At 43.2% G+C, this 20,265-nt stretch overlaps 1 protein-coding gene across 2 annotated transcripts in view; it reads left to right on the top strand.

Annotated features, from left to right (window-relative positions):
• Nucleotides 1–328: 328 nt before the first annotated feature.
• Nucleotides 329–20,265, top strand: part of fat2 (FAT atypical cadherin 2) — a 62,362-nt gene continuing 42,425 nt past the window's right edge. Inside the window, exons 1-6 of one of the 2 annotated variants that reach the window (XM_031876993.1) lie at nucleotides 329–7,240; nucleotides 7,322–7,554; nucleotides 8,697–9,008; nucleotides 15,671–15,729; nucleotides 16,656–16,967; nucleotides 18,190–18,397. In XM_031876993.1, coding sequence (XP_031732853.1) covers nucleotides 4,149–7,240; nucleotides 7,322–7,554; nucleotides 8,697–9,008; nucleotides 15,671–15,729; nucleotides 16,656–16,967; nucleotides 18,190–18,397 — 4,216 coding nt within the window. In that variant the 5' untranslated portion in view covers nucleotides 329–4,148. Of the gene's footprint in view, nucleotides 7,555–8,696; nucleotides 9,009–15,670; nucleotides 15,730–16,655; nucleotides 16,968–18,189; nucleotides 18,398–20,265 lie in introns of both variants that reach the window. The other variant, XM_031876992.1, reaches the window with a different exon arrangement.

The following is a 20,265-nucleotide window of genomic DNA, read 5'->3' as shown; positions in this document are numbered from 1 at the left end:
GGACCGTCCTGCGTCAAGTATAAACCCATCTTTGCAGTAAAGATAAGATAAATGAGTCTGTGAAAGCTGTGTGAACAAACGCCTCTCTGTTAACCTTCAGAGCATAGAGAGGAATGAAAGTGTAAAGTCTGGTGTATGTAAGAGCTGCTGAAGTAAAACTCATAGATATCACCATGAAACTTCACTTCATTACTCACATTAAGATGATTGTTTTTTGTATCACAAATTTTCTGAAATGTTATGTTTAAATATGCAAATGAGGCATTATGTAATGGTAACTTTTGGTGAATTTGGGAGAAATCTACAGACGCAAATAGATAAAGTAGTGAAATAAATAACTAAATGTGTATTTTGGATGTTTTCTTTCCTCTAGTCTGAAAGGAGACATGTTATGGAAGCTAAATAGACCAAAATCTACGCTGTTATACCTGCGATGAACCTTTTATTACGTTGATAATATCATCCTGCTGATACATCGGTCCGCTCTACTGGAAACTCTCAATGGAGAAGTGATAAGCAGGGATGATTATGTGGCCTCAGCCTGCAGCAGAGAAGCTTCCCTGACTGGTGATAAGAACTGTGTGAGACAATGAAAAGGTCAGTCAGCTCCACGCTGACAGGCGGAGGTGGTGGAGTGAATGAAGAGCTGCAGATACTGTTCTGTCTGTACTGGGAGCCATAGGGGCGATGGTGAAATGTGATCTGGGGAGCTGGAGCTCGACATGTGGCTGCAGGTTACTACCTGGAACACACACACACTGGGCTGGGGAAAAGTGTGTGTGCGTGTGTGTGTGTGTGTGTGTGTGTGTGAGGATGTGTGTAACTTGCATGTGTGATCTGACCTCAGCAGCTGCAGTAATGGTCTGAGGTTTCTGCCCTGCAGTGCTGGATGTGTGGATTAAAACATGAATGTTTCCGCTCAAGTTCAGTCGAGGTCACTGAGAAACTCACACTGACTTGTCAGTTTACAGCAAAATCATAAACGTTTATTTTGTGTTTTTTTTACAGCAGTGTTACATGAAATACTTGTCAGCAGAAGTAGTGACTGTGGTCGAAAGTCAATTTTTTAGATTACGAGGGAGAAAATAAATGAATGCAGTTTTGTTCATTTAGACTGGATATTTTTTTAATTTACATAAAGTCCATCATGCAACACAAAGGTTCACTTCCACTATAACTACCTCTGTGTGCCGGGAAACTGCGTGTGATAATGAGGCAAGTAATGCTGATTTGTGGGATTCATTACACGTCTGACAGCGTTCATTAGATACAAATGGAATGAATCATATTTCTGTGTTTGTGTAATCCATCCTCCTCTCCTCCATCAGAGCTCCTCTGTTGGTCACTAAAGGCTTTAGCTGATGATTTGTCTTTATTTCATCCTCATGAGCACATAAAGCAGATATTTATCCAAGTGTTTCTCCTTTAGAGTTATGATGTTACCAAATAGTGTTGGATGCTTTACATCTTTAGTTTAAGAGTACTGGGTCATCTGTCATTTCTTTCAATAGGACAAACATTTCTAGATTTATTCTTCTTTGTTTTTTGACTGCTGACTTGATACTGTAATACCTCTTATAGTAATATTAGGGTTAGGTTTATGTCCAGCACAGTGTTTACTTTGTTTATATGGGCCACAGATCATATTCCCAGGTATTAAATAACTGCAGAAACCTAGCCTGATATCGCCAGATTAGAAAGTGAATGTGCGTTAGTCCGGTACTTTACCATTCAACGGGTTATCAACATGTGAACAATGTCTTCATAAAACGGTTCGTATGATATGATGATATATGATGATGGTATGATACAAAAAAAGTGAATCCCCATTTGTGTAGCTTAAGATTTCTCTTTTTTGATAAAACATTCAGCATTTAAAATCAAATCACTTCAACATTCTAGGTCAGTTTTAAATATATTGGTCAACCCCGGTGCAATGTTTTGTTCGAAACTGTGAAGCGATTCTTCGGATACGAAGTTGATATCATTTTTATTTTATTTCACTGAGGATTACTTTATTCCTCATTATGCTGATCCTGTAGCTCCGTATCTTTAAGACCCCGATCAATGTGAACTTTGATGTATATGCTGTGCACATATTGTAATCAATGAACCACACACACTGTCAAAATAAATAGTTCCTCTTATTTATGTATTCATGCAGTGAAAGCTGTAATCCATCAGGTATCTCTATTGAGATTTGAGCCTCACAAGAAAAGAACCCCAGGTAGCACATGTTTAGTGTCCCTGGTTTGAAGTAGGATTCAGCAGCTACTCTAAATTATGCTAAAACCTATTTTATTCCGTCTTTGGAGATGTAGAATATAGATAAAAAAATGCCTTAAATGTCTTGCGAAACCCAAATAGTGACCCTGACTATCTGTCACCGAGTGCCCTGACTGGAGATAAAACCCCACATACCTGTCACCCTCCACTGGAACCCCCAGCGCCAGTCTACCTGGAGACACAGACGTGAACGTTTGGTACTTCGAACACGAGCTGTTTTTATAAACCCACATAAATCCTGAGATAAAGTACGACACCGGCATTCATAGCATCACAACATGGAGGCATCTTTCCCCTTGGTGTGGCTCATTAGGACTCTAATGGCTTCACAATGGGGTCAAAGGTTTAGATTCTCTTCATAATACTATCTGAAGAAGCTGATTTCTTGCAGTGGAGTGAAATGGTAACAAAAAACAAAAAAGCACCACCCAAAATATCTTTTCACCGCTGATCTTAGGGAACGGCATCTCTGCAGATTGTTCAGTGCAGATTCCTTTTAGCTCTGGACGGGCTGTCAGAGTGGCAGTGAAGGGCAAAGTGTTCTAGCCTGCAGTTCTCTCTGCTGTCAGTCTCGAGCGCTGTGAAATCCGAGCCGGCTTGGTGTGGTCGTTCATCCGCCCGGCTCACTTTAACTTATGTCGGTTCATGTTTCTTATGCACGTTTTCACTACAGAGCATGGAATCCACATGCAAAAGGCACATGCACCCTCCAGCATGTGTCAAACACAGTCGCAGGAATAACATGTTGGCATTGGGAGTTTCTGCAAACCCTGAATCTCAACGTTTCATATCAACATTTCTACATAATCATATATCAACGTGTATAATATTTTAACCGCTTGTGGCTCTTTTTCCATTTTAAAACTGCATTCTTATTTACGTATACGTTTCGGGAACAAAACGTGATTCGACAATTTTCTCGCTGTTGAATCTGCTCTGAAGGAAACTGAAAGTGAGAATATCTTTAAATGACACTTTGTGGGTGCTTTTATTGAAAATAAAATAGAATATGTAGTAGACAGATAACTCAAAACAGACTTTAATCTAATGTGCGAGTCTCCAGCCTTTCAGAATTATTTTATGCATGCTTGGAAAAACCATAACAAAACCTTGAGAGAACAACTTGCCATCTAATTAAATGCAGCATTCAGTAAATGTTTTACAAGCAATGCAACTGAGGCCGTGGTTTTCATCTGAGACGCTTCAACTTTATTACAGTCAGTGATCTAAATTCGTCCCAGTGTTCATGCAGCCCATTCTGACCGAGTCTCCCTCGTAACTGAGACATTAAAATTCCGACAGTGTGGGATTTTGATCCTTTGTTGATCTTGAAAGCAGCAGTTTGGTGGCTCATGGCTTCAGGGACGTCTGATGCACACACACACACACACACACAGCAATCAGCAGCTCAGACGTACAGTACACATGCAGCCGTTTACACTTGGATCAGGACTGAACCACCCACTGTCATCTGCACGGCACCGAGTCATCAAACTACAAATCCCTCCTCAGAGTTCTGTGATGACAAAGGCTTAGAAGTGGTAATTATGATGAATACTTTTTGCTAATATTTGGCCACCAAAGGAATAATTATGGGGAAGGTTTTGAGCTGTCACCTGTCTATAAAAGCTTGGAGACAACTTTCTGCTGCTGAAACAATGTGTTGTTTTACTTTGCCTTCTTCTTTTTTTTTTTTGTGGTAAAGGCAAGTTGGGGCAGGAGTCAGATACCTCGCCAAAGGCCTCCCCTCTGCTGCGTCATTGTGTATTCTGTGTCCATTTTGTACTCTTTTTGGAGCTTAGTGGCAATGATTGGTTTCTATTTAGAAAATAGTGTAGGTACAAGGGTTAAGTGTGTATTACATGTTATGCAAAGCGAAACAGACAAGATTATTTACTCAAGGAAACTACTTTTGTTTCCAAAAAAGCTTATCCTTTTCTTGGTTTATAGATTATATTCACATGACATTTAATTGTCTCGTTCTTTCTTTCCTTTGTACAGGTCTGAGGATCTTCATGGAGGTACCGAAGATGGCAGCTTTAGGAACAGCTCTCCTCACTTTAGCGTCGGTCCTCCTGCACGTGGCGAGATGTCATGGGAGCATGGGAAAAGGAAAAGACAGCTCGCCCCTGAGGTTCACGCATCATCTCTACAACGCCACCATCAATGAGAACTCGGCCCCGCGGACGTTTGTTGAGACGCCAGTGAAGATGGGCGTTGAGGTGACGGATCTGTTCTGGGAAATCAAATACGATGTCGTCTCGGGAGATGACGATGGCCTTTTCCAAGCAGAGGCAGTTCAGGTTGGAGATTTCTGCTTCCTCAGGATCAAAACACGCAGCAGTAACTCGGCACAACTCAACAGGGAGGTCAGAGACGCTTACACTCTCACCGTGGCTGCGACCGAAAACACTTTTGGCTTACAGGCGAAGACGAAGGTGTTTGTCCAAGTGCTTGATACCAACGACCTAAAGCCTCTTTTCTATCCTGCCTCGTACAACGAGGCCATCAGGGAGGACACTCCAGTTAAGTCAAGTGTGGTGAGGGTAAGCGCCACAGATGCCGACATCGGGAGCAACGCTCGGTTTTATTACTTGTTCACCACCAGAGCTCATCCTTTTGTCGTCGACCCTTTCACAGGCATGATCAGCCTCGTCAAGAAGCTCAATCACGCCCAAAAAGAGAGGTACGACCTCACGGTTTTAGCTGAGGACCGGACGAAGAAGATGTCCGGTGTTCAAAAATTTGGTAATGTCGCCAGGGTTACAATAAACGTTCAAAAGATGTCCGTGGGGGCTCCAGTTATTAAACATCCCCTCAGACCCACAGTATCTACAGATGGCAAAATAACTATGGATGTCCACGTGGAGGCAGGAGTTAAGCCTGTGGAATCCCTAAATATTGTTGGAGGGGATCCACACAAGTGTTTTGAGATAATCCCTTTCGGTGTGCAGGGCTGTGACTTCCAAGTCCTCTCTACAAAGAGGATTATCTGGTCTCAAACTCCTTTTGGGTTGAATCTGTCCCTTCAAGCTAAAGACAGGAGCCTCCCTAGTTTACTCTCTCCAATTACGCTAATCCACGTTCCGGTTTATCATTACAGCCCTTTGGCATTTTTAGAGGACACCTATGTTGTCACCCTGAGTGAGTTCTCACCCCCTAAAACTCACGTGGTTAAGGTTTCGGTCACCTCGGTACCTTATAATGTTATCTTCAGTATCAAAAATAACCCGGACAGCACTAAATTCACAATAAATCCCAAAAACGGAATTATCATAACAACAGAGAAATTTGACTATGAGAGAAAGGAACGATACGAGTTTGATGTAGTGGCCAATCACGGTGACGCTGAGACTCACATAGTGATTGAGATAACCGATGAAAACGACAACAGCCCACAGTTCACCCATCCCTCCTATCAGGCCACACTGGATGAAAACACCCCCGTTGGCAGCAGTGTTTTGAAAGTCGCCGCCACTGACGAAGATAAAGGAAAAAACGGCTTTGTGACTTTCGCTATTGCGAACGCTGGACCCTTACCTTTCATAATAGACCCATTCACGGGTGTCATCTCTACCACCGAACACTTGGACTACGAGCGCATGAAACGGCTGTACCACCTGAGAGTTTGGGCCTCAGACAGCGGAAGCCCCTTCAGTCAGGTCAGCGAATGCCCCGTGACGATAACCCTGAACAACGTCAACGATAACTTCCCTCTGCTTGAGAGGGTGGGCTGCAACACCACCATACCTCAAGATTTACCCGTGGGACACACAGTCGCTCAGCTGTCGGCCATTGATGTGGATGAGCTGCAGCACTTGAGGTACGTTATCGAGTCGGGAAATGAGCTCCAAGTATTTAATCTTGACTCGGTGTCGGGAGCCCTCACCCTTAAGCAGCCGATTCCCCTGCGAGAGGGTGCTTTCAATTTGAGAGTTGTAGCCACTGACGGGAAACATTTCTCTGAAGCTTCACTTATCAGGGTAACTGTCACTAACAGGGGCGATAACGCAACGCTCCGCTGCCACGAAACGGACGTTTTAAAACAGCTGACCGATAAACTGATTGAGTCAATCAAACCCAGTTTAACCAATCAAGAGGAAAACACCTTCTCTGATATTCACATCACCAACCGGCATTCTCCCAAGTTTGATTCGAGCATCCCAGGTTCAATCAACCTGATTGAGGACCATCCACTGCTTTCCACCATAGTTCAGTTCAAGGCGACAGACACTGACACTGGGTTTAACAGTAAGCTGGTGTACACCATATCAAGTGGGAATGAGAACGGCTGTTTCTCCATCGACATGTTCTCCGGTGACCTTCAGTTAGTTTGCCCATTAGACCGAGAGAGTAAAGAGTTCTACATCTTGAACATCACTGTTTATGATTTGGGAACGCCGCAGACATCCGCGTGGAAGTTCGTTGCAGTGAACGTCATGGACGTCAACGACAATGCTCCTGTTTTCGATCAGCCCAGGTATGTGGTACGTGTGCCTGAGAACACAGAGGTGGACTCCATCGTTTTTACGGCTCGCGCAATAGACCCCGACATCGATACGAGCGGAAGTGTCCAGTACTCCTTGCTGACGTCTACCGATATGTTCAGAATTGATGAAGTGACCGGTGAGGTGACTGTGACGAGTGGTTTGGATCGAGAAACCTCACCCAGGCACGACCTCAGGATCGTAGCCAGAGACCAAGCCAAACTCGGCCCTCAGTTGTTCTCCATGGTTGACCTGGTGGTGGTTTTGCAAGACATAAATGACAACCCACCCAAGTTTGTACCCAAAGTTTACAAAATAAAAGTTCCAGAGGATGTACCTGTGGGCACCCTCCTCGTGTGGGTTGAGAGTGTTGACTTGGATCTGGGCAGCGGAGGCCTCGTCACCTACAACCTCAAGAATAAAGAAGGCGAGATCTTTCACCTCGACTCCTCCACGGGTGCCTTGATCCTCGAGAGGGAGCTGGACTTTGAGAGGCGGCCGGTTTACAACCTCACAGTCCGGGCCGTCGATCACGGCTTCCCTCGCTCCCTCTCCTCCTCCTGCTTTGTGGAGATTGAGGTTCTGGACGTCAACGAGAACCTCAACAGACCAGTATTTTCAGAGTTTGTGTATGAAGCCGGAGTGATGGAGGATGCAGCAGTGGGGACATCAGTGGTCACACTTACAGCTTCAGACAAGGACCTGGGCAGAGATGGAGTTGTCCGGTACCACATCCATGAAGGCTCTGGTCTTGGAGTGTTCACCATTGACGAGGAAACAGGTAAAAACACTGGTTTCGCCATTTTGTAATTGGTGGTTATATTGTTGGCATTTTGGGGAAATGGGGAATTTTTTGCTTGATCTACACTAGGGTTAAAAGAAAAAAAATCAAATTTGAACATGTGATCCGAATATATTCAAAAACATCCCGCAGCCGATCCTAAACTCTGCTGGTGAACTGACATAGTTTGACTCATTTGCCTCATTTGCCTTGTGTGCTTGACGTGGGTGAGCAATGGCGCTAATAAAACCAGAAATAGAAGACCCAGCTTGGCTGTTATGTTGCTGTTTTTTTTCGCATTTTGAAAGTCTACAAACTGCCTTAATTTCATTCATAATTTAAAAACCCGCCAGCCAACAGAGATTTCCAGACGTTACTCGTCTCTTCCCAGAAATGAAGCTGTAATTTAAAAAGCTCATCATTACAGATCTTTTTTTTTAATTGCATTTTTTGTATCGTAAAGATTTCTCATCCATGTTGACATGAATGTGGAGAGTTTAGGTCATACTTGACCGTGGAAACAGCAGTTGGCAAACTTAAAATACTGAACACATACATTTCTATGACAACTGGGCAAGATCTATCAGCTGATGAAGATCATGTGCTATGACTGAAAGCACAAGAAACTGCTACTAATATCTTGTGGTTTTACACCAAATTAGTTTTTTCTATTGTGTGTCGGCACTATTCACCTCTAAGCAGGTCAGAGGTCAGATTCAGGTAGAGTCTCCATTTGTCCATCAGCGACCTCTCAACAACTCCTTCAGGGTATCCAAAGAAACTATGTGCACAAAAGTTGACTTCCCTTGTATTTAGACCCAGGGCATTCAGCTTTTTGTAAACTAGAGGAATTTGAGTTAGTTTTGGCAACACAAGCGTGTCATGCTGCTGAGCCTTTGGGCACCAATCCAGACTTTAAAAAATGCAAACAGGCACCTTAAACTAGATGAATGTAATTGTGATTGATATTTCCTCCGGGCTGGTAACAGTTATTAAATCAAAAATGAATAAAAAAATGATAAGTGATAGATCCTTGAGGCACAGCAGCAGTTTGAAACAAGTAGATACACGGTGTGCTGTTCACAAGTGAAACTGTTTCATCTCGGCAGTTAATCCTTGTCCCCCACCTTCACGTGTCTCAGGTGTGATTCGTACAACAGAGGCGTTGGACCGCGAGACGATGCCTCACTACTGGCTCTCCGTGTACGTCACCGACCTGGGGACCGAGCCTCTGATCTCCTGGACTCACGTCTTCCTGGAGGTCCTGGACGTTAACGATAACGCTCCAGAACTCTCTCAGCCGGTGTATTTCGCGACCGTCCAGGAGAACTTGGCCACCGTCAGGTCCGTCGTCCAGGTGTCGGCCACAGACGTGGACTCGTCCTCTGAGGGGAAGCTGTCCTTCCAGATTCTGGAATCTCATCGGACGTTCTTCAACGTGGATCCACAAACAGGTAATTAAGAGTGTCCACTGAAACACAATATGTCTCCAATAAACATGCAAAACAATCACCAGTGATAATATTACTGGTTTCATTTTTTTGTTTTAACTAAAAGACATTCTGTGAGGAAATGTTTCCGTTACAGCACGAGGCTTTCATAGTAAAGTGACTTACTGCTCATTTATAAGCATGGTATCAGCCTGTTGTCTGAGCAGCTTCAGCCTCCTGCTTTGTGACAGTAAGTGTAGACATTTGAATACTCAGAGGCTTTTTACGGGCAGGCAGATATATCGTTACTCTGGGATGTAGGATGTAATTGGATCAGCCGGCGAAATGCCATCCTCCACTTTCATAAGCAGTTTGGACAGAAATATAGGCAACTCGCTCCGTTGTGATGGATTTAACTCCCTTTGTGAATATACCACATCTGGAGGACCTCTGTGTTTTCTCTTTAAATAATTGTTTCGACATACCTGTACATGTCGCCATGTCCCCACTGCAGATTTACATTCTGATTCAGGGGTATTGCTGCGGCTGTAAAACTTAACAGTGAGTTATTTACCACAAAGGGGGGGAGGGTGAAAAATGGTTAATATGTCTTAATGCACTGTTACAAGTCTGAGCAGAGCAAGGCATGCAGTAACTGGGCATGTCACAAAGAGGACAACGCTGAAAATGAAACTTTATAATGAGAAACTCCTTCAGAGGTCACTCACAAACTCACTCATCTGTGGTCTGAAAGGATTTTTGGAGCAAAAACAGAAATAGCAGGAGTAAAAAAGAGGCCTGAAAACCCTCTCAGTTATCTGGGTGTTCATCTTTGACAGTTGCAACTGAGTCATCTGCTCTGGACTTTGATGTTCAGGCAAATTGGCGCAGCGTTAGCTCCGACGCTACAAGCAGCTACAAGCCCTGTGCTCATTATATAATCTCTAGGTAGCTCTGGTGTCCACACCCTCAGGCCAATATACCGAAGGATTACTGACAGTGGGCGAGTTCTGCTTCACGGAGAGACGTCACACAAAGGCAGGGAGGACAGGAGGTGTTGAAACAGCCACATTAAAACAACCCTTTTTTTTTTGTGCAAAGGCAGGTGTATTTGATGTTCATGTAGTCGTGCATAAAAGCACAGGATTTCAAAATGTGTTAGGTTGAAAAGCTTTATTGTGTCATTGTGTGTGCGCTTTTTACACTGAGGATTTCTCTAATGTCAAGCCTCGGCTGTAGACTGAGGTATTTTGAATGTAGATGACCCAAATTTGTAGAGAAAAGCTGGTGAACTGTGTTCTTTATTCACATATTTGGTCCCCATTGGCTTCCAAAAGTGAGTCTTCCAACGGTCCACATAAAATAATAAGTATTAATGAATTTGAAAATTACACAAATGAAAGGGCAAAGTTTTAAAGTTAAACGAAAATGTCAAAATCAATAAGAAGAAACTGAAAAACTGAATAAAACAAGATTATTCTAACATTAGCTCACATTACATGAACTGCCAAACATTATACGGCCAAAAGTGTAATGTGTAATCTTGGTTTTGAGCTGTTCATCTTGATTTTCCCCCTTTAGAGCCGATGAATGGAAATCATAATGTGTCATCTTACAATGATATTTTAGACAAATGTTACAACTTTGTGGCAAAAGTTTGTTTTTGTCCCTTCCCTGTGTCAACCAAAGAAGTACAATAGGAGTAGAAGGCACATTTACCTGTTTACCGTGGTCATTTGTCTAGAACAAAAGAAAAAGGCTATTGTTGTTAGTGTTGTTGCAGCTCTGGAGACAGATGGCTGGCTAGTTAGCTGGGGAGTGACCAGTATGGGCCGTTAGATCACCAGCCGGCTGTTTGGCTCATTTTCTGTAACCAGTGTAGCATTAAAGCATGGTGGAATAAGCAAGCTAGCTAAGTAGCCAGCTTTCCCTAGTTAGCTAGCTAGTTTTCTTATTCCACCATGCTTTAATGCTACACTGGTTACAGAAAAGGAGCTGAAGAAAGTTGGCGCTCATCTGTTTAGTTTACACGTCAGTTATAAGACAGTCTGTCCCTTCTACTCCTGTTCTATTTCTATGGTTTCAACATGACGATTCCCCTGCGCACAAAGACATGTTTTTCCCAGTTTGGTGTGGTAGAACTTGACTGTCCTGCTTTACTGGCCCTAACCCCAAACCAACACCAACACCTTTGGGATGAACTTGAACAAACACCCAGCGTCAGTGTTGGACCTCACTGATGCTCTTGCGACTGAATGGGAACAAAATCTGGTAAAAAGCCTGAAACTAAAGGAGTAAACGCTGCTAAAACAGCACAATAATGCCTTTGGTCACATATAGGTATAATGTGTCCACGTATTTTAGGCCGTGTAGTTTAAATCAAAAGGCAATTTGCATATAAGGTACAAAAACCCTTTTGAGGATACGTGGACACAGATAATCTAACCTTTAACTTCAAAGAGGGAACGCTCCAACTAAAGTAACTCTCCTGAAAAATCCTCAGAAAACTAAAGAATACAAGTTGGATATCAGCGTTCATGGATCGTGTAAACGAGTGAGATTGCGTTACCTTGAATTACCTAAATGTTCTGTAGATACCTCCTCTTCAGAACATGACCCACCTTGTCCTATTTTCACAAATGAACCCATTGTTACTAATGCAGGTGACTGGTATTGTTGAAACCTCTCATGCCTCGACAGGATGAAATGACTCATGACTGTACGCAGGTTTCTGACGAAGCCTTTACCCTCCTGAAGCGTACATTTACTTTATGTGTCTGATTAAACTTTAAATAATTAGTTGATTAAGTTTCAGCAGCGTAGGATGTGTGCTGAGCAACAGAAAAACACAAGTCCAAACTGTTTTTATTGAGCCGTTGCTGCTTCAAACAAGTTGTTGTATGGCTTCGACAACAGGTCGGTGCAGGGAGCAAGGGCGTGCCAAATTACCGAAAATGACCGAAAATCGTCGTCTCGGTTATGTTAGTTCACTGTGGGGCTCATTATGTGTTGTTAGCAAGGCCAGTCGTGGCAGGATGTGCCCAATTCATTAGCATTTTGCAACAGAAACTTCCTCAAGTTATTGCAGAGCCGCTCATCCTTGAACTGCTGTATTGTGTTGCATTCTGCTTAACTTTCTGTTCAACAGCCACAAACTGAGAGCAGTGCAGAGCAGCGGCCGTAAGATAATCAGTGGGAAAATACTCACAAGAACACCGAAATGTGGATTCATCCGCCGCTGGATATAGTCCCCAACAAATGCGCCATTACCTGCTGTTTTTTTGGGAAATTACTGAAAATTAACTATATATTCATAAAATTCACAGCAAGAGAGAATATCTCCAGCCTCTTTGTTTCACTATTTCTTTAATTTGGGATAACTGATAATTTCCACTTCTTCTTAAAACATTTTCAGCTCAAACTCAAATGTCTTTGCCTTTATTTCTTCCACTCCGTTTGTGTCCGTGTGTTAAACTTTACATTTAGTGTGTGAGCTCCATTCAGAATGGTCGCAGTGATCAGATAGCATTGCTAGTAAGTCAGGCAGACGAGTGATTTGTATCTCAGATCGGATCCGATAATGATCCGATAATGAGGGGCACCTCGAGGCCCTCGGGGGCCCAGCTCGGTGGATTTGTTTTAAAACCGTTCTTGCAATTAGTGATGAATTAGGCTGTTTGTTGCTCTTTTGTTTTTACCATTTGCATACAATTGTTATTCAAGACGTAATTTCGTATTCTTAGTTCAAGAAAGACAGAAAATCCCCCGTCCAAACCAACCCCAGTGAGTGTTTGACTGACTCTGTGCCTCGTCGTTTAAGACACGGTTTTAACAGGGAGTTAAATACATTACATTACTACATTACAAAAAAATATATACAAAGATGTGAAGTAGCAGCTGTAGAAAAGCCAACTGGCGGTGAAATTAGAGGGAAAAGACACGGAAACAAACAAACCGGGCCCTGACATGCCAGACAACACTGTTTATCTTCACGTGGGTTTGACAGCGAGGGAGAGACTCGGCTTCATCGCTGATTCCCACGTCTGCACTAATGACAAAAACACTCTTCCTAACGCGCCCCACCTGTCCCGACAACGTCCTCCCTGCAGGGCTCGTTTGCACTCGTCGTAAAAAAGCCCCGGTCGACCCTCAGCGGGGTCTTTCACTGCCCCCCTGAAAGAGAAGCTCCTCCAGTCTGCCTCCTTCACCCGGTCCTAACCAAGACTGGAGCACATTTTATAAACGGATTAAATAAGAGAAGGTACATAAATGAATAAAAAAGATAAAATAAAACAAACAGCATTGCACAAAGAAAACAAAACAATAAATACAAATTTAAAACCAGAGCGTGGTCACTCTCCTTTTGTCTCTTTTACCTTATTGACATCACATAGGTGAAAATGAGCCAACTATCTAAAATGCCAAATGCAAGCTTTCCCAGTGAAGGCTGAAGCCAGATGTTAGTGGGTGGGAAAGTGGGTTTGAAAAGCTTGACACCTCACAGCGGTGATCTGTGTAATTAATCAGAGAGAAGGAACAGCGGAGGAAAGAATGTGCGTTGTACTTGGAGTTCTGCCCATTTTCACATGCGAACACACACCTGGCCTCCAGCCCAACAGAAGTCAACCTGCTGAAACAATAAGACATTATTATGGCTGACATTTTGATGTCCCTGTTTCTGTCAACAGATAGTTTCCTCCCCCCCCCCCCCTCCTCAACGTAAATCCAGGCCCATTGCAATAAAACCATCTCACCCAGATAGTTTTATAGCTTTCCAAACACTGACAATGAGACGGTGTGTGGCCGGGTGTGCAGAGCGAAGAACGAAGACGAGCTGTAGTTCAGTTTTAACACGACTACTTCTGTGATGCAACACCACGAATGCCTTTGTGACGTTAAGGTTATTGTTAATGATATATAAACCTTAGCTGTCTGTGCCGATGGTCTCACCTTATGCCATTCATATCTTTTATTTTGTACCAAACTTTTAAAATTGTGCTCCATCTTGTCTCCTTATGAAAAGTTAAATTACCAACTTTATTTTTGTCTTTTAGATAAGATAGATAGATTTATTTTGAACATGCTTACATACAAACATGCACAATGAGAATAATCACTAAAATGAACAGTAAACGTGCAGAAAATTCTAAATACTTAAATAAAAGAAGAGCGACAACCTCATTTCCTTACCTCTTAAAAAATATTTTCATATTTTCTTAAACTAATTTATGTTTTTATTTCAATCATCTTTATGATTGATTAAAGTGGATTTCATGTGTGATTCTAGTGTCACTATAAAACCTGAAGTTGATCCTTTTAATAAGCTGAGGAGCATCAGATTCTCATAATCATTTCACACCAACAACAAACACCAGGGTTTTCCTCAAGCCTTGCTTTGGTGTGAAAGAGGATACACACACACAAACACACACACACACACACACACTCTCTCTCTCTCTTCTATCCACACACTCGTTAGCCGCCCTCCTCTGCTGGTGTCTCTGCTCTCCTTGTTAGAGCTAATGGCCCGAAAACTTTTCACTTCCTTCATTGAGATGAGATGAGGTCAAAAGCCCAACTGGTAAATTTGACTCACAGCTGCAGAAAGAAAGAGATAAGACGGAGCAAACATACATCGAAGTGCAAGCTTCAAACTAACATTATCTTGATAAAAACATGATCAATTATAAGAAGTTCAGGATTTATAAAAATAACACATTTGGTATAGATACAGTACTATTAAGATAATCTTTTATCAAAGACCAAACACATTTTTCAGTGAATACCAACGACTAAACATATTCAAACATATTCTAACATATTCTAACATTTCACAAAAGGTATTTGAGTGAAAATATCTCGACCAAACAAGAGTAGGACACATAGTGATGATGTTTAACTGGCAGGTTTTACTGCAGGTCTGAAGTGAAGAAAACAAACAGCTGCAGACACACAAACCGACTCCCAACCAACAGCTGTGTCTGAATAACCTGCTGACCCACATTTATAACTCATATCAGAAGCAAAGCCGATGTCTGCGGTTCATAAACACTGATTCACCAAACTGTCAGTCTGGTGCGGACGATCAGCGGTTTGCTGGGAGTTTTTTTTGTTTCTAGTCCCCCCCCCCCCCCCCACCACCACACCACACCACACCACACCACACCACACCAAGTGGATCCGTCCATGTAATGTCAGAGGTCGAGCAGGAAATAATCAGAAGAAATCCAGATTTTGTCACCAGTCAGACCATAGCGGGGATGGTCGGGGAGAGCGAGCTCTCTGATTGGCTGTTCACTCTGCTGAATAATTGATTTTTGTGTAAAAATATCTTGATTTAAAATCTGGATGAAATTATTTCATCCAGTTTTTAGTGTTTGGCAGCAAAACAACACTGGTATACACACACTTGTACTGTACACACACACTTTAATATAACTCTGTTAGACACACACAAAGACACACAACTTTACCAGCAACAACAACAACAGCAGAAACAACATCCATAAACCAACATGTTTGCTCGGCTCGGTCACTGAGAGGCACACCTACAACAATAGAAACACTAACACTCCTAACCTTCTGTTTGTTTAGGTGTAATTAGAACTCTCACTTCCCAGCACTGAGACTCACACACACACCACACTAATGATATTGATTTTTCTCGTGTGTGTGTGTGTGTGCAGGTGTTATCAGCACTCTCAAAGCGTTGGATCGGGAGAGTAAACCTGAACACAGCGTCGAGGTGAGTCTCTTGTAAACCTTTTCCCTTCCCTTCGGAGTTGATGCTGAGACAAAAACAAGTCCTGGTGTTCTGTAGTCAATAAATCTATGGAAGTATAATAAGTACTAAAGGCTCATAAAAACACACACACACACACACCGCCTTTAGAATGAAGACAAGAGTCTGTTGCTGAAAACGTGACGTCCAGTCTGGATTTATTGGGTTTAATAGCAGGATGAGATTAGGATTTGTCTTCAGAGTCGAAGACTGAAGATGTCTTTTTAAAACAGCCTAATTTCAAGCAGTCGTACAGGAAAACAAAAACCTATGGCAGCAGAGGACACACGGAGAACAATTTCTGAGTTCACAGGAGCAGAAGATAGACCAGAATGCACTGCAGCTACAAGAAACGACATTTGTTCTTGCAACACCACCAAAAGCATTTTAAATGAAAGCTTCCTTATTGGGCTACACCGATACATTCAGGCATGTTTCAGAATTTTTACAGAGACTTGGACTTTATATATTTTTTCACAAGATACAATAAAAATAAAGTCAGTTTAAATCTCACAGAATATTACCGGTACATGAATGTCTTTGTTGAGAAGAAACTGATACTGACTTTCATTCGTCCTCTTGGAAAAAGTAGTTTGAACCCTAATCTGTTGTCTCAACATAATTTACTATCTTTTTCTGTTTCTTAATTTTTTCCTGTGGATTAAGTTTTCACTGCAATTAACAGAGCTAGATGAGAGTTATTGATTGAGGAAGGACAGCATGTGGCTCTGAAATCAGGTGTTCCCCATAGAGCTGCGAGAAAAGATTACTTTCATTATTATCTATAAATGCCTGAAAAAAGGTGTTTTTTAATTACATACAGAGTTTCATCAAGCTGTAAAATGATACAATCATGACGCTATTAATCTTCTTCTCTTCTTAATTCTCAGGTGATCGTCTCCGATAACGGATCTCCGTCTCTGCGCTCCACCGCCACCGTCGTGATCCGAGTCCTGGACGCCAACGACAACCGGCCCAAGTTCACCGACAAGCTTTTCCAAGTCCAGCTGCCCGAGCAGCGCCGGCAGGCGGGCCAACGGGAAGTGTGCAGGATGGTCGCCCGCGATGACGACGAGGGCTCGAACGCCGCGGTGACCTACAAGCTCACGGACGACAGGGACCAGGGATTCGAGATCGACCCGGTGACGGGCGTGGTGACGTCGCACGGAGACTTCTGGCCCGGAAACTACAGTATTCTCACGGTCGGTGTCCAGAACTTTGAGTTAAAGATGACGATGACTTTGTGTTACAACCGGCTTGATGTGAATACTTTCTCCAAAGAGTTGTGCTTCATTTACGTTTTCCTCTGACGGAGGTGTGAGGACTCCAGAGTCTCGACCGAGCCCACCAGCTCTGCTACAGAGGCTAAATTATCCGTGTTTAAACGCCGGCTCTGAAACCAAACCAGAGGTCTTTGTTTCTCTTGACGTTGAACACCTTTACAGATAACCAAAGCACGAGGCTGGTGTTATTCTATGTTCTTCTTATGGTTAACCAAGCTAACACCAAATGTGTCAGCCCGTCTCCCTTTACTCAAACAGGAGGAAATAGAAACCGATTTGGCTCAAATGAAGCCGAAGACATTTGAGTTTGAGTTGCAAATGTTTTGAAAGAAGTGAAATATTTTCAGTGAACCCAAACTTATGAAGGAGGGAAAGAAAGATAAGGATGAGGCTGGGGCTATTCTTTTCTCTCTTGTTGTAAATCTTATGAATAGATAGGTCATTTTCGGGGTGCGTTTGTTAGGGACTACCTTCAGCGGCGGATTAATCCACATGTGGTGCTCCAGTGAGTCTTTGTGACAGCAGGACGGTGTGTGTGTGTGTGTGTGTGTGTGTGTGTGTGACTGAGTCAGAATAAACTAGTGTGTGTTCATGGTGATGAAGGAACAACAGTGAGGATCATTGATGAGTTTTATTGGAGCTCTCGGAGGAAGAAGAGATATCAGGCTTTGATACACGCACAATATTTAGTTATAGTAGATACATTAATTGATGGTTTGCTGGTCTGATTGTGGGCTCCCAAACCTGCAAACACTTGAACTTTAACTGTGAGGTAGACATAAAGGAATACTTTTATATAATGTATAAAACCCACCTGTTCAAAACTGCTTTTAATGTGTGACCATTATTGTGTAGTTTATGTTTTCAGTGTATTGCTTTTATATATGATGATTTTAATGTAAAGTGTCTTTGAGTATTATGAAAAGCGCTCTATAAATAAAATGTATTGTTATTATTATTATTATTATTATTATAATTCATTCACTCTGTGTTGCTTTGAATTCTTAATAATTTAAAGTAACTGAGGGACGCTTTTAACAACAGCTAAATCTTTCTGCTGTGTTTTCCAATACCGTCTCACAGTTTCTCAATATTTTAGTCAAACCCTCATTTCAATGTTAATCTCCACGTTCATTCCCAGATTAAAGCTACAGACCAGGGCAGCCCGCCGCGCTCGTCCACGGCGAGACTCGACATCGAGTGGATCGCCCCCCCGCCACCCTCTACCGAGCCAATCACGTTCGACGAGCCCCCCTTCACCTTTGCTGTCATGGAAACGGACCCCGTCACCAACATGGTGGGCATCATCATGACGGAGACGCACCGGCAGAGATGGTTCGATATCATAGGTAAGGGGGAAGTGAAGACACACTCACTCACACACACACAGACACACACACACACGCACAAAGATGTTTGCTTCCAACTGAACAAACTTCAAGCTCTGATGGAAAACAAGCATCACCCAAATGAGAGTAATGATTTCTAAAAGAAGTCAAAGGCTGACTAAAAAAAAAAACGATTATTTTTTTGTATTACCACAAGATTCCTCAATTTGAAAAGAAACGGTAGGAAACAAAACGCACACTTTCCTTAAGTCCGCATTTCTTCAGACCTTGCCTGAGGTAATTACCCACAATTCATAGCGTTGTGACGGTTAAACCATAGACCGCCGTCGCCATCTTGGCTTTTTTTGCGACCGATGAACGGATGGTACCCTATTTGGAATGCGGGGGGAGTGATGCAGAGACGCCGTACGCCACTTTTCTCATAGACTTCCATAGAATCTGTCTTATTTTTGCAACCGGAGGAGTCGCCCCCTGCTGGTCAGTAGAGAGAATGCACGTTGTATGACACTTCCGCATCGGCTTCACTCTTCAGCACCGGAGGTTGCTGCCTGGTTATTGTTCAGCGGCCATGCAGGCTTCTCTGTGGCATGTTAGAGGAGAGCAATTTAAACTGATAAACCGGCAGATATTTTAAAGAAATGTTTGGAGGATAGATGGATAGAAGATGAATATATGCAAACAAAATATGGATAAATAACACAACCTTGCCACCACAGCTCATGAGTTCCTGGAGCGATGGCTGAATAGAGAGGAAAAAAGGAGGAGAGGAAAAAAAGGTCTTGGTATCAGCGGGACGTTTTCTCTTTCTGCGAGGATAAATCAGTGGCGTTCCTCCTCTCATCACCATCCAGATCACCACAGGAGGAACGAGCTGGCCATTCCTGCTGCTCCTCCTCCTCCTCCTCCTCCTCCTCCTCCTCCTCCTCCTCCTCTCAGACACGGATCACTATGAGAAGGACCGTCACAGAGGGCTTTATGAAAATTTAAAAAGCGTGACAGTATTATCAGTTGAAGTGGAAATCATCCCCCTGTAGCGCCGGACGTGCCGGTTTCTCGTTCCCTTTGAGCCTCCCAGAAAAAAAAAAAAAAAACAGCGGCATCAGGGTCTGCCAGGCCACTTCCTGCCAGGCGGTGTGCAGAGAAAGGCCGAGGTTCCTCCTGTTCAGTTTGCTGTGCCAAGCTCCGTCTGTGCCAGAACCCCCGACAGCACAACAGACACCCTCTGCATCCCCCGTGGGGACATTCAGTCGTCTCATAGCTGCTGACGCCGGATGCTACTTCTTCTGTCACGCGTGAGTTCAGTTATGTCACGAAGCAGAGGAGTCCTGATCGTCCTGAGGAGGCTGGCAGCACTGACTATAGTTTAAAAATACAGTTTTCAAAATTATGAAAGCATGAAAAACTTAGCAGAACCTTCATGCATCTATAATCTCTTTCATCTATTCAAATCCTTTTTCTGGAGACCAGCTCACTGTATCCCAATTTGGTTTTATTCTACTTCTACTCCGCCCTGGTCTGCTCCACAGTCGAGTAGCGCTGACCCCTCGTCTCGTTGGCAGATGAGGGAGTGTTGTTGTGTCACAGGACTCCTCTCGCATGCAGATATGATCGGGCTGCTTTTACCTTCCTCCTCTCCAGCAGCAGAACCCAGATGCCTATCACGCCTCCTCTCTGGCCGCGAGATAACTCGGCGAGACAAATGAAGACTTCCCTCGCTGTCAGAATAACTACAAAAAGGCCTCGCTGCATTTAGAGCCAAGTGGAAACACCAAAGCTGGATACCTGCTGTTGTGTGGATGCACGCAGCTAGGTTAGGGGAGGGAGAGAGAGAGAGAGAGAGAGAGAGAGAGAGAGAGAGAGAGAGAGAG

Source organism: Anarrhichthys ocellatus, unplaced genomic scaffold (assembly GCF_004355925.1).
Source record: "Anarrhichthys ocellatus isolate YVR2014 unplaced genomic scaffold, GSC_Weel_1.0 scaffold122, whole genome shotgun sequence".
NCBI lineage: Eukaryota > Metazoa > Chordata > Actinopteri > Perciformes > Anarhichadidae > Anarrhichthys > Anarrhichthys ocellatus.
This window is presented reverse-complemented; position numbering and strand designations above follow the sequence as displayed.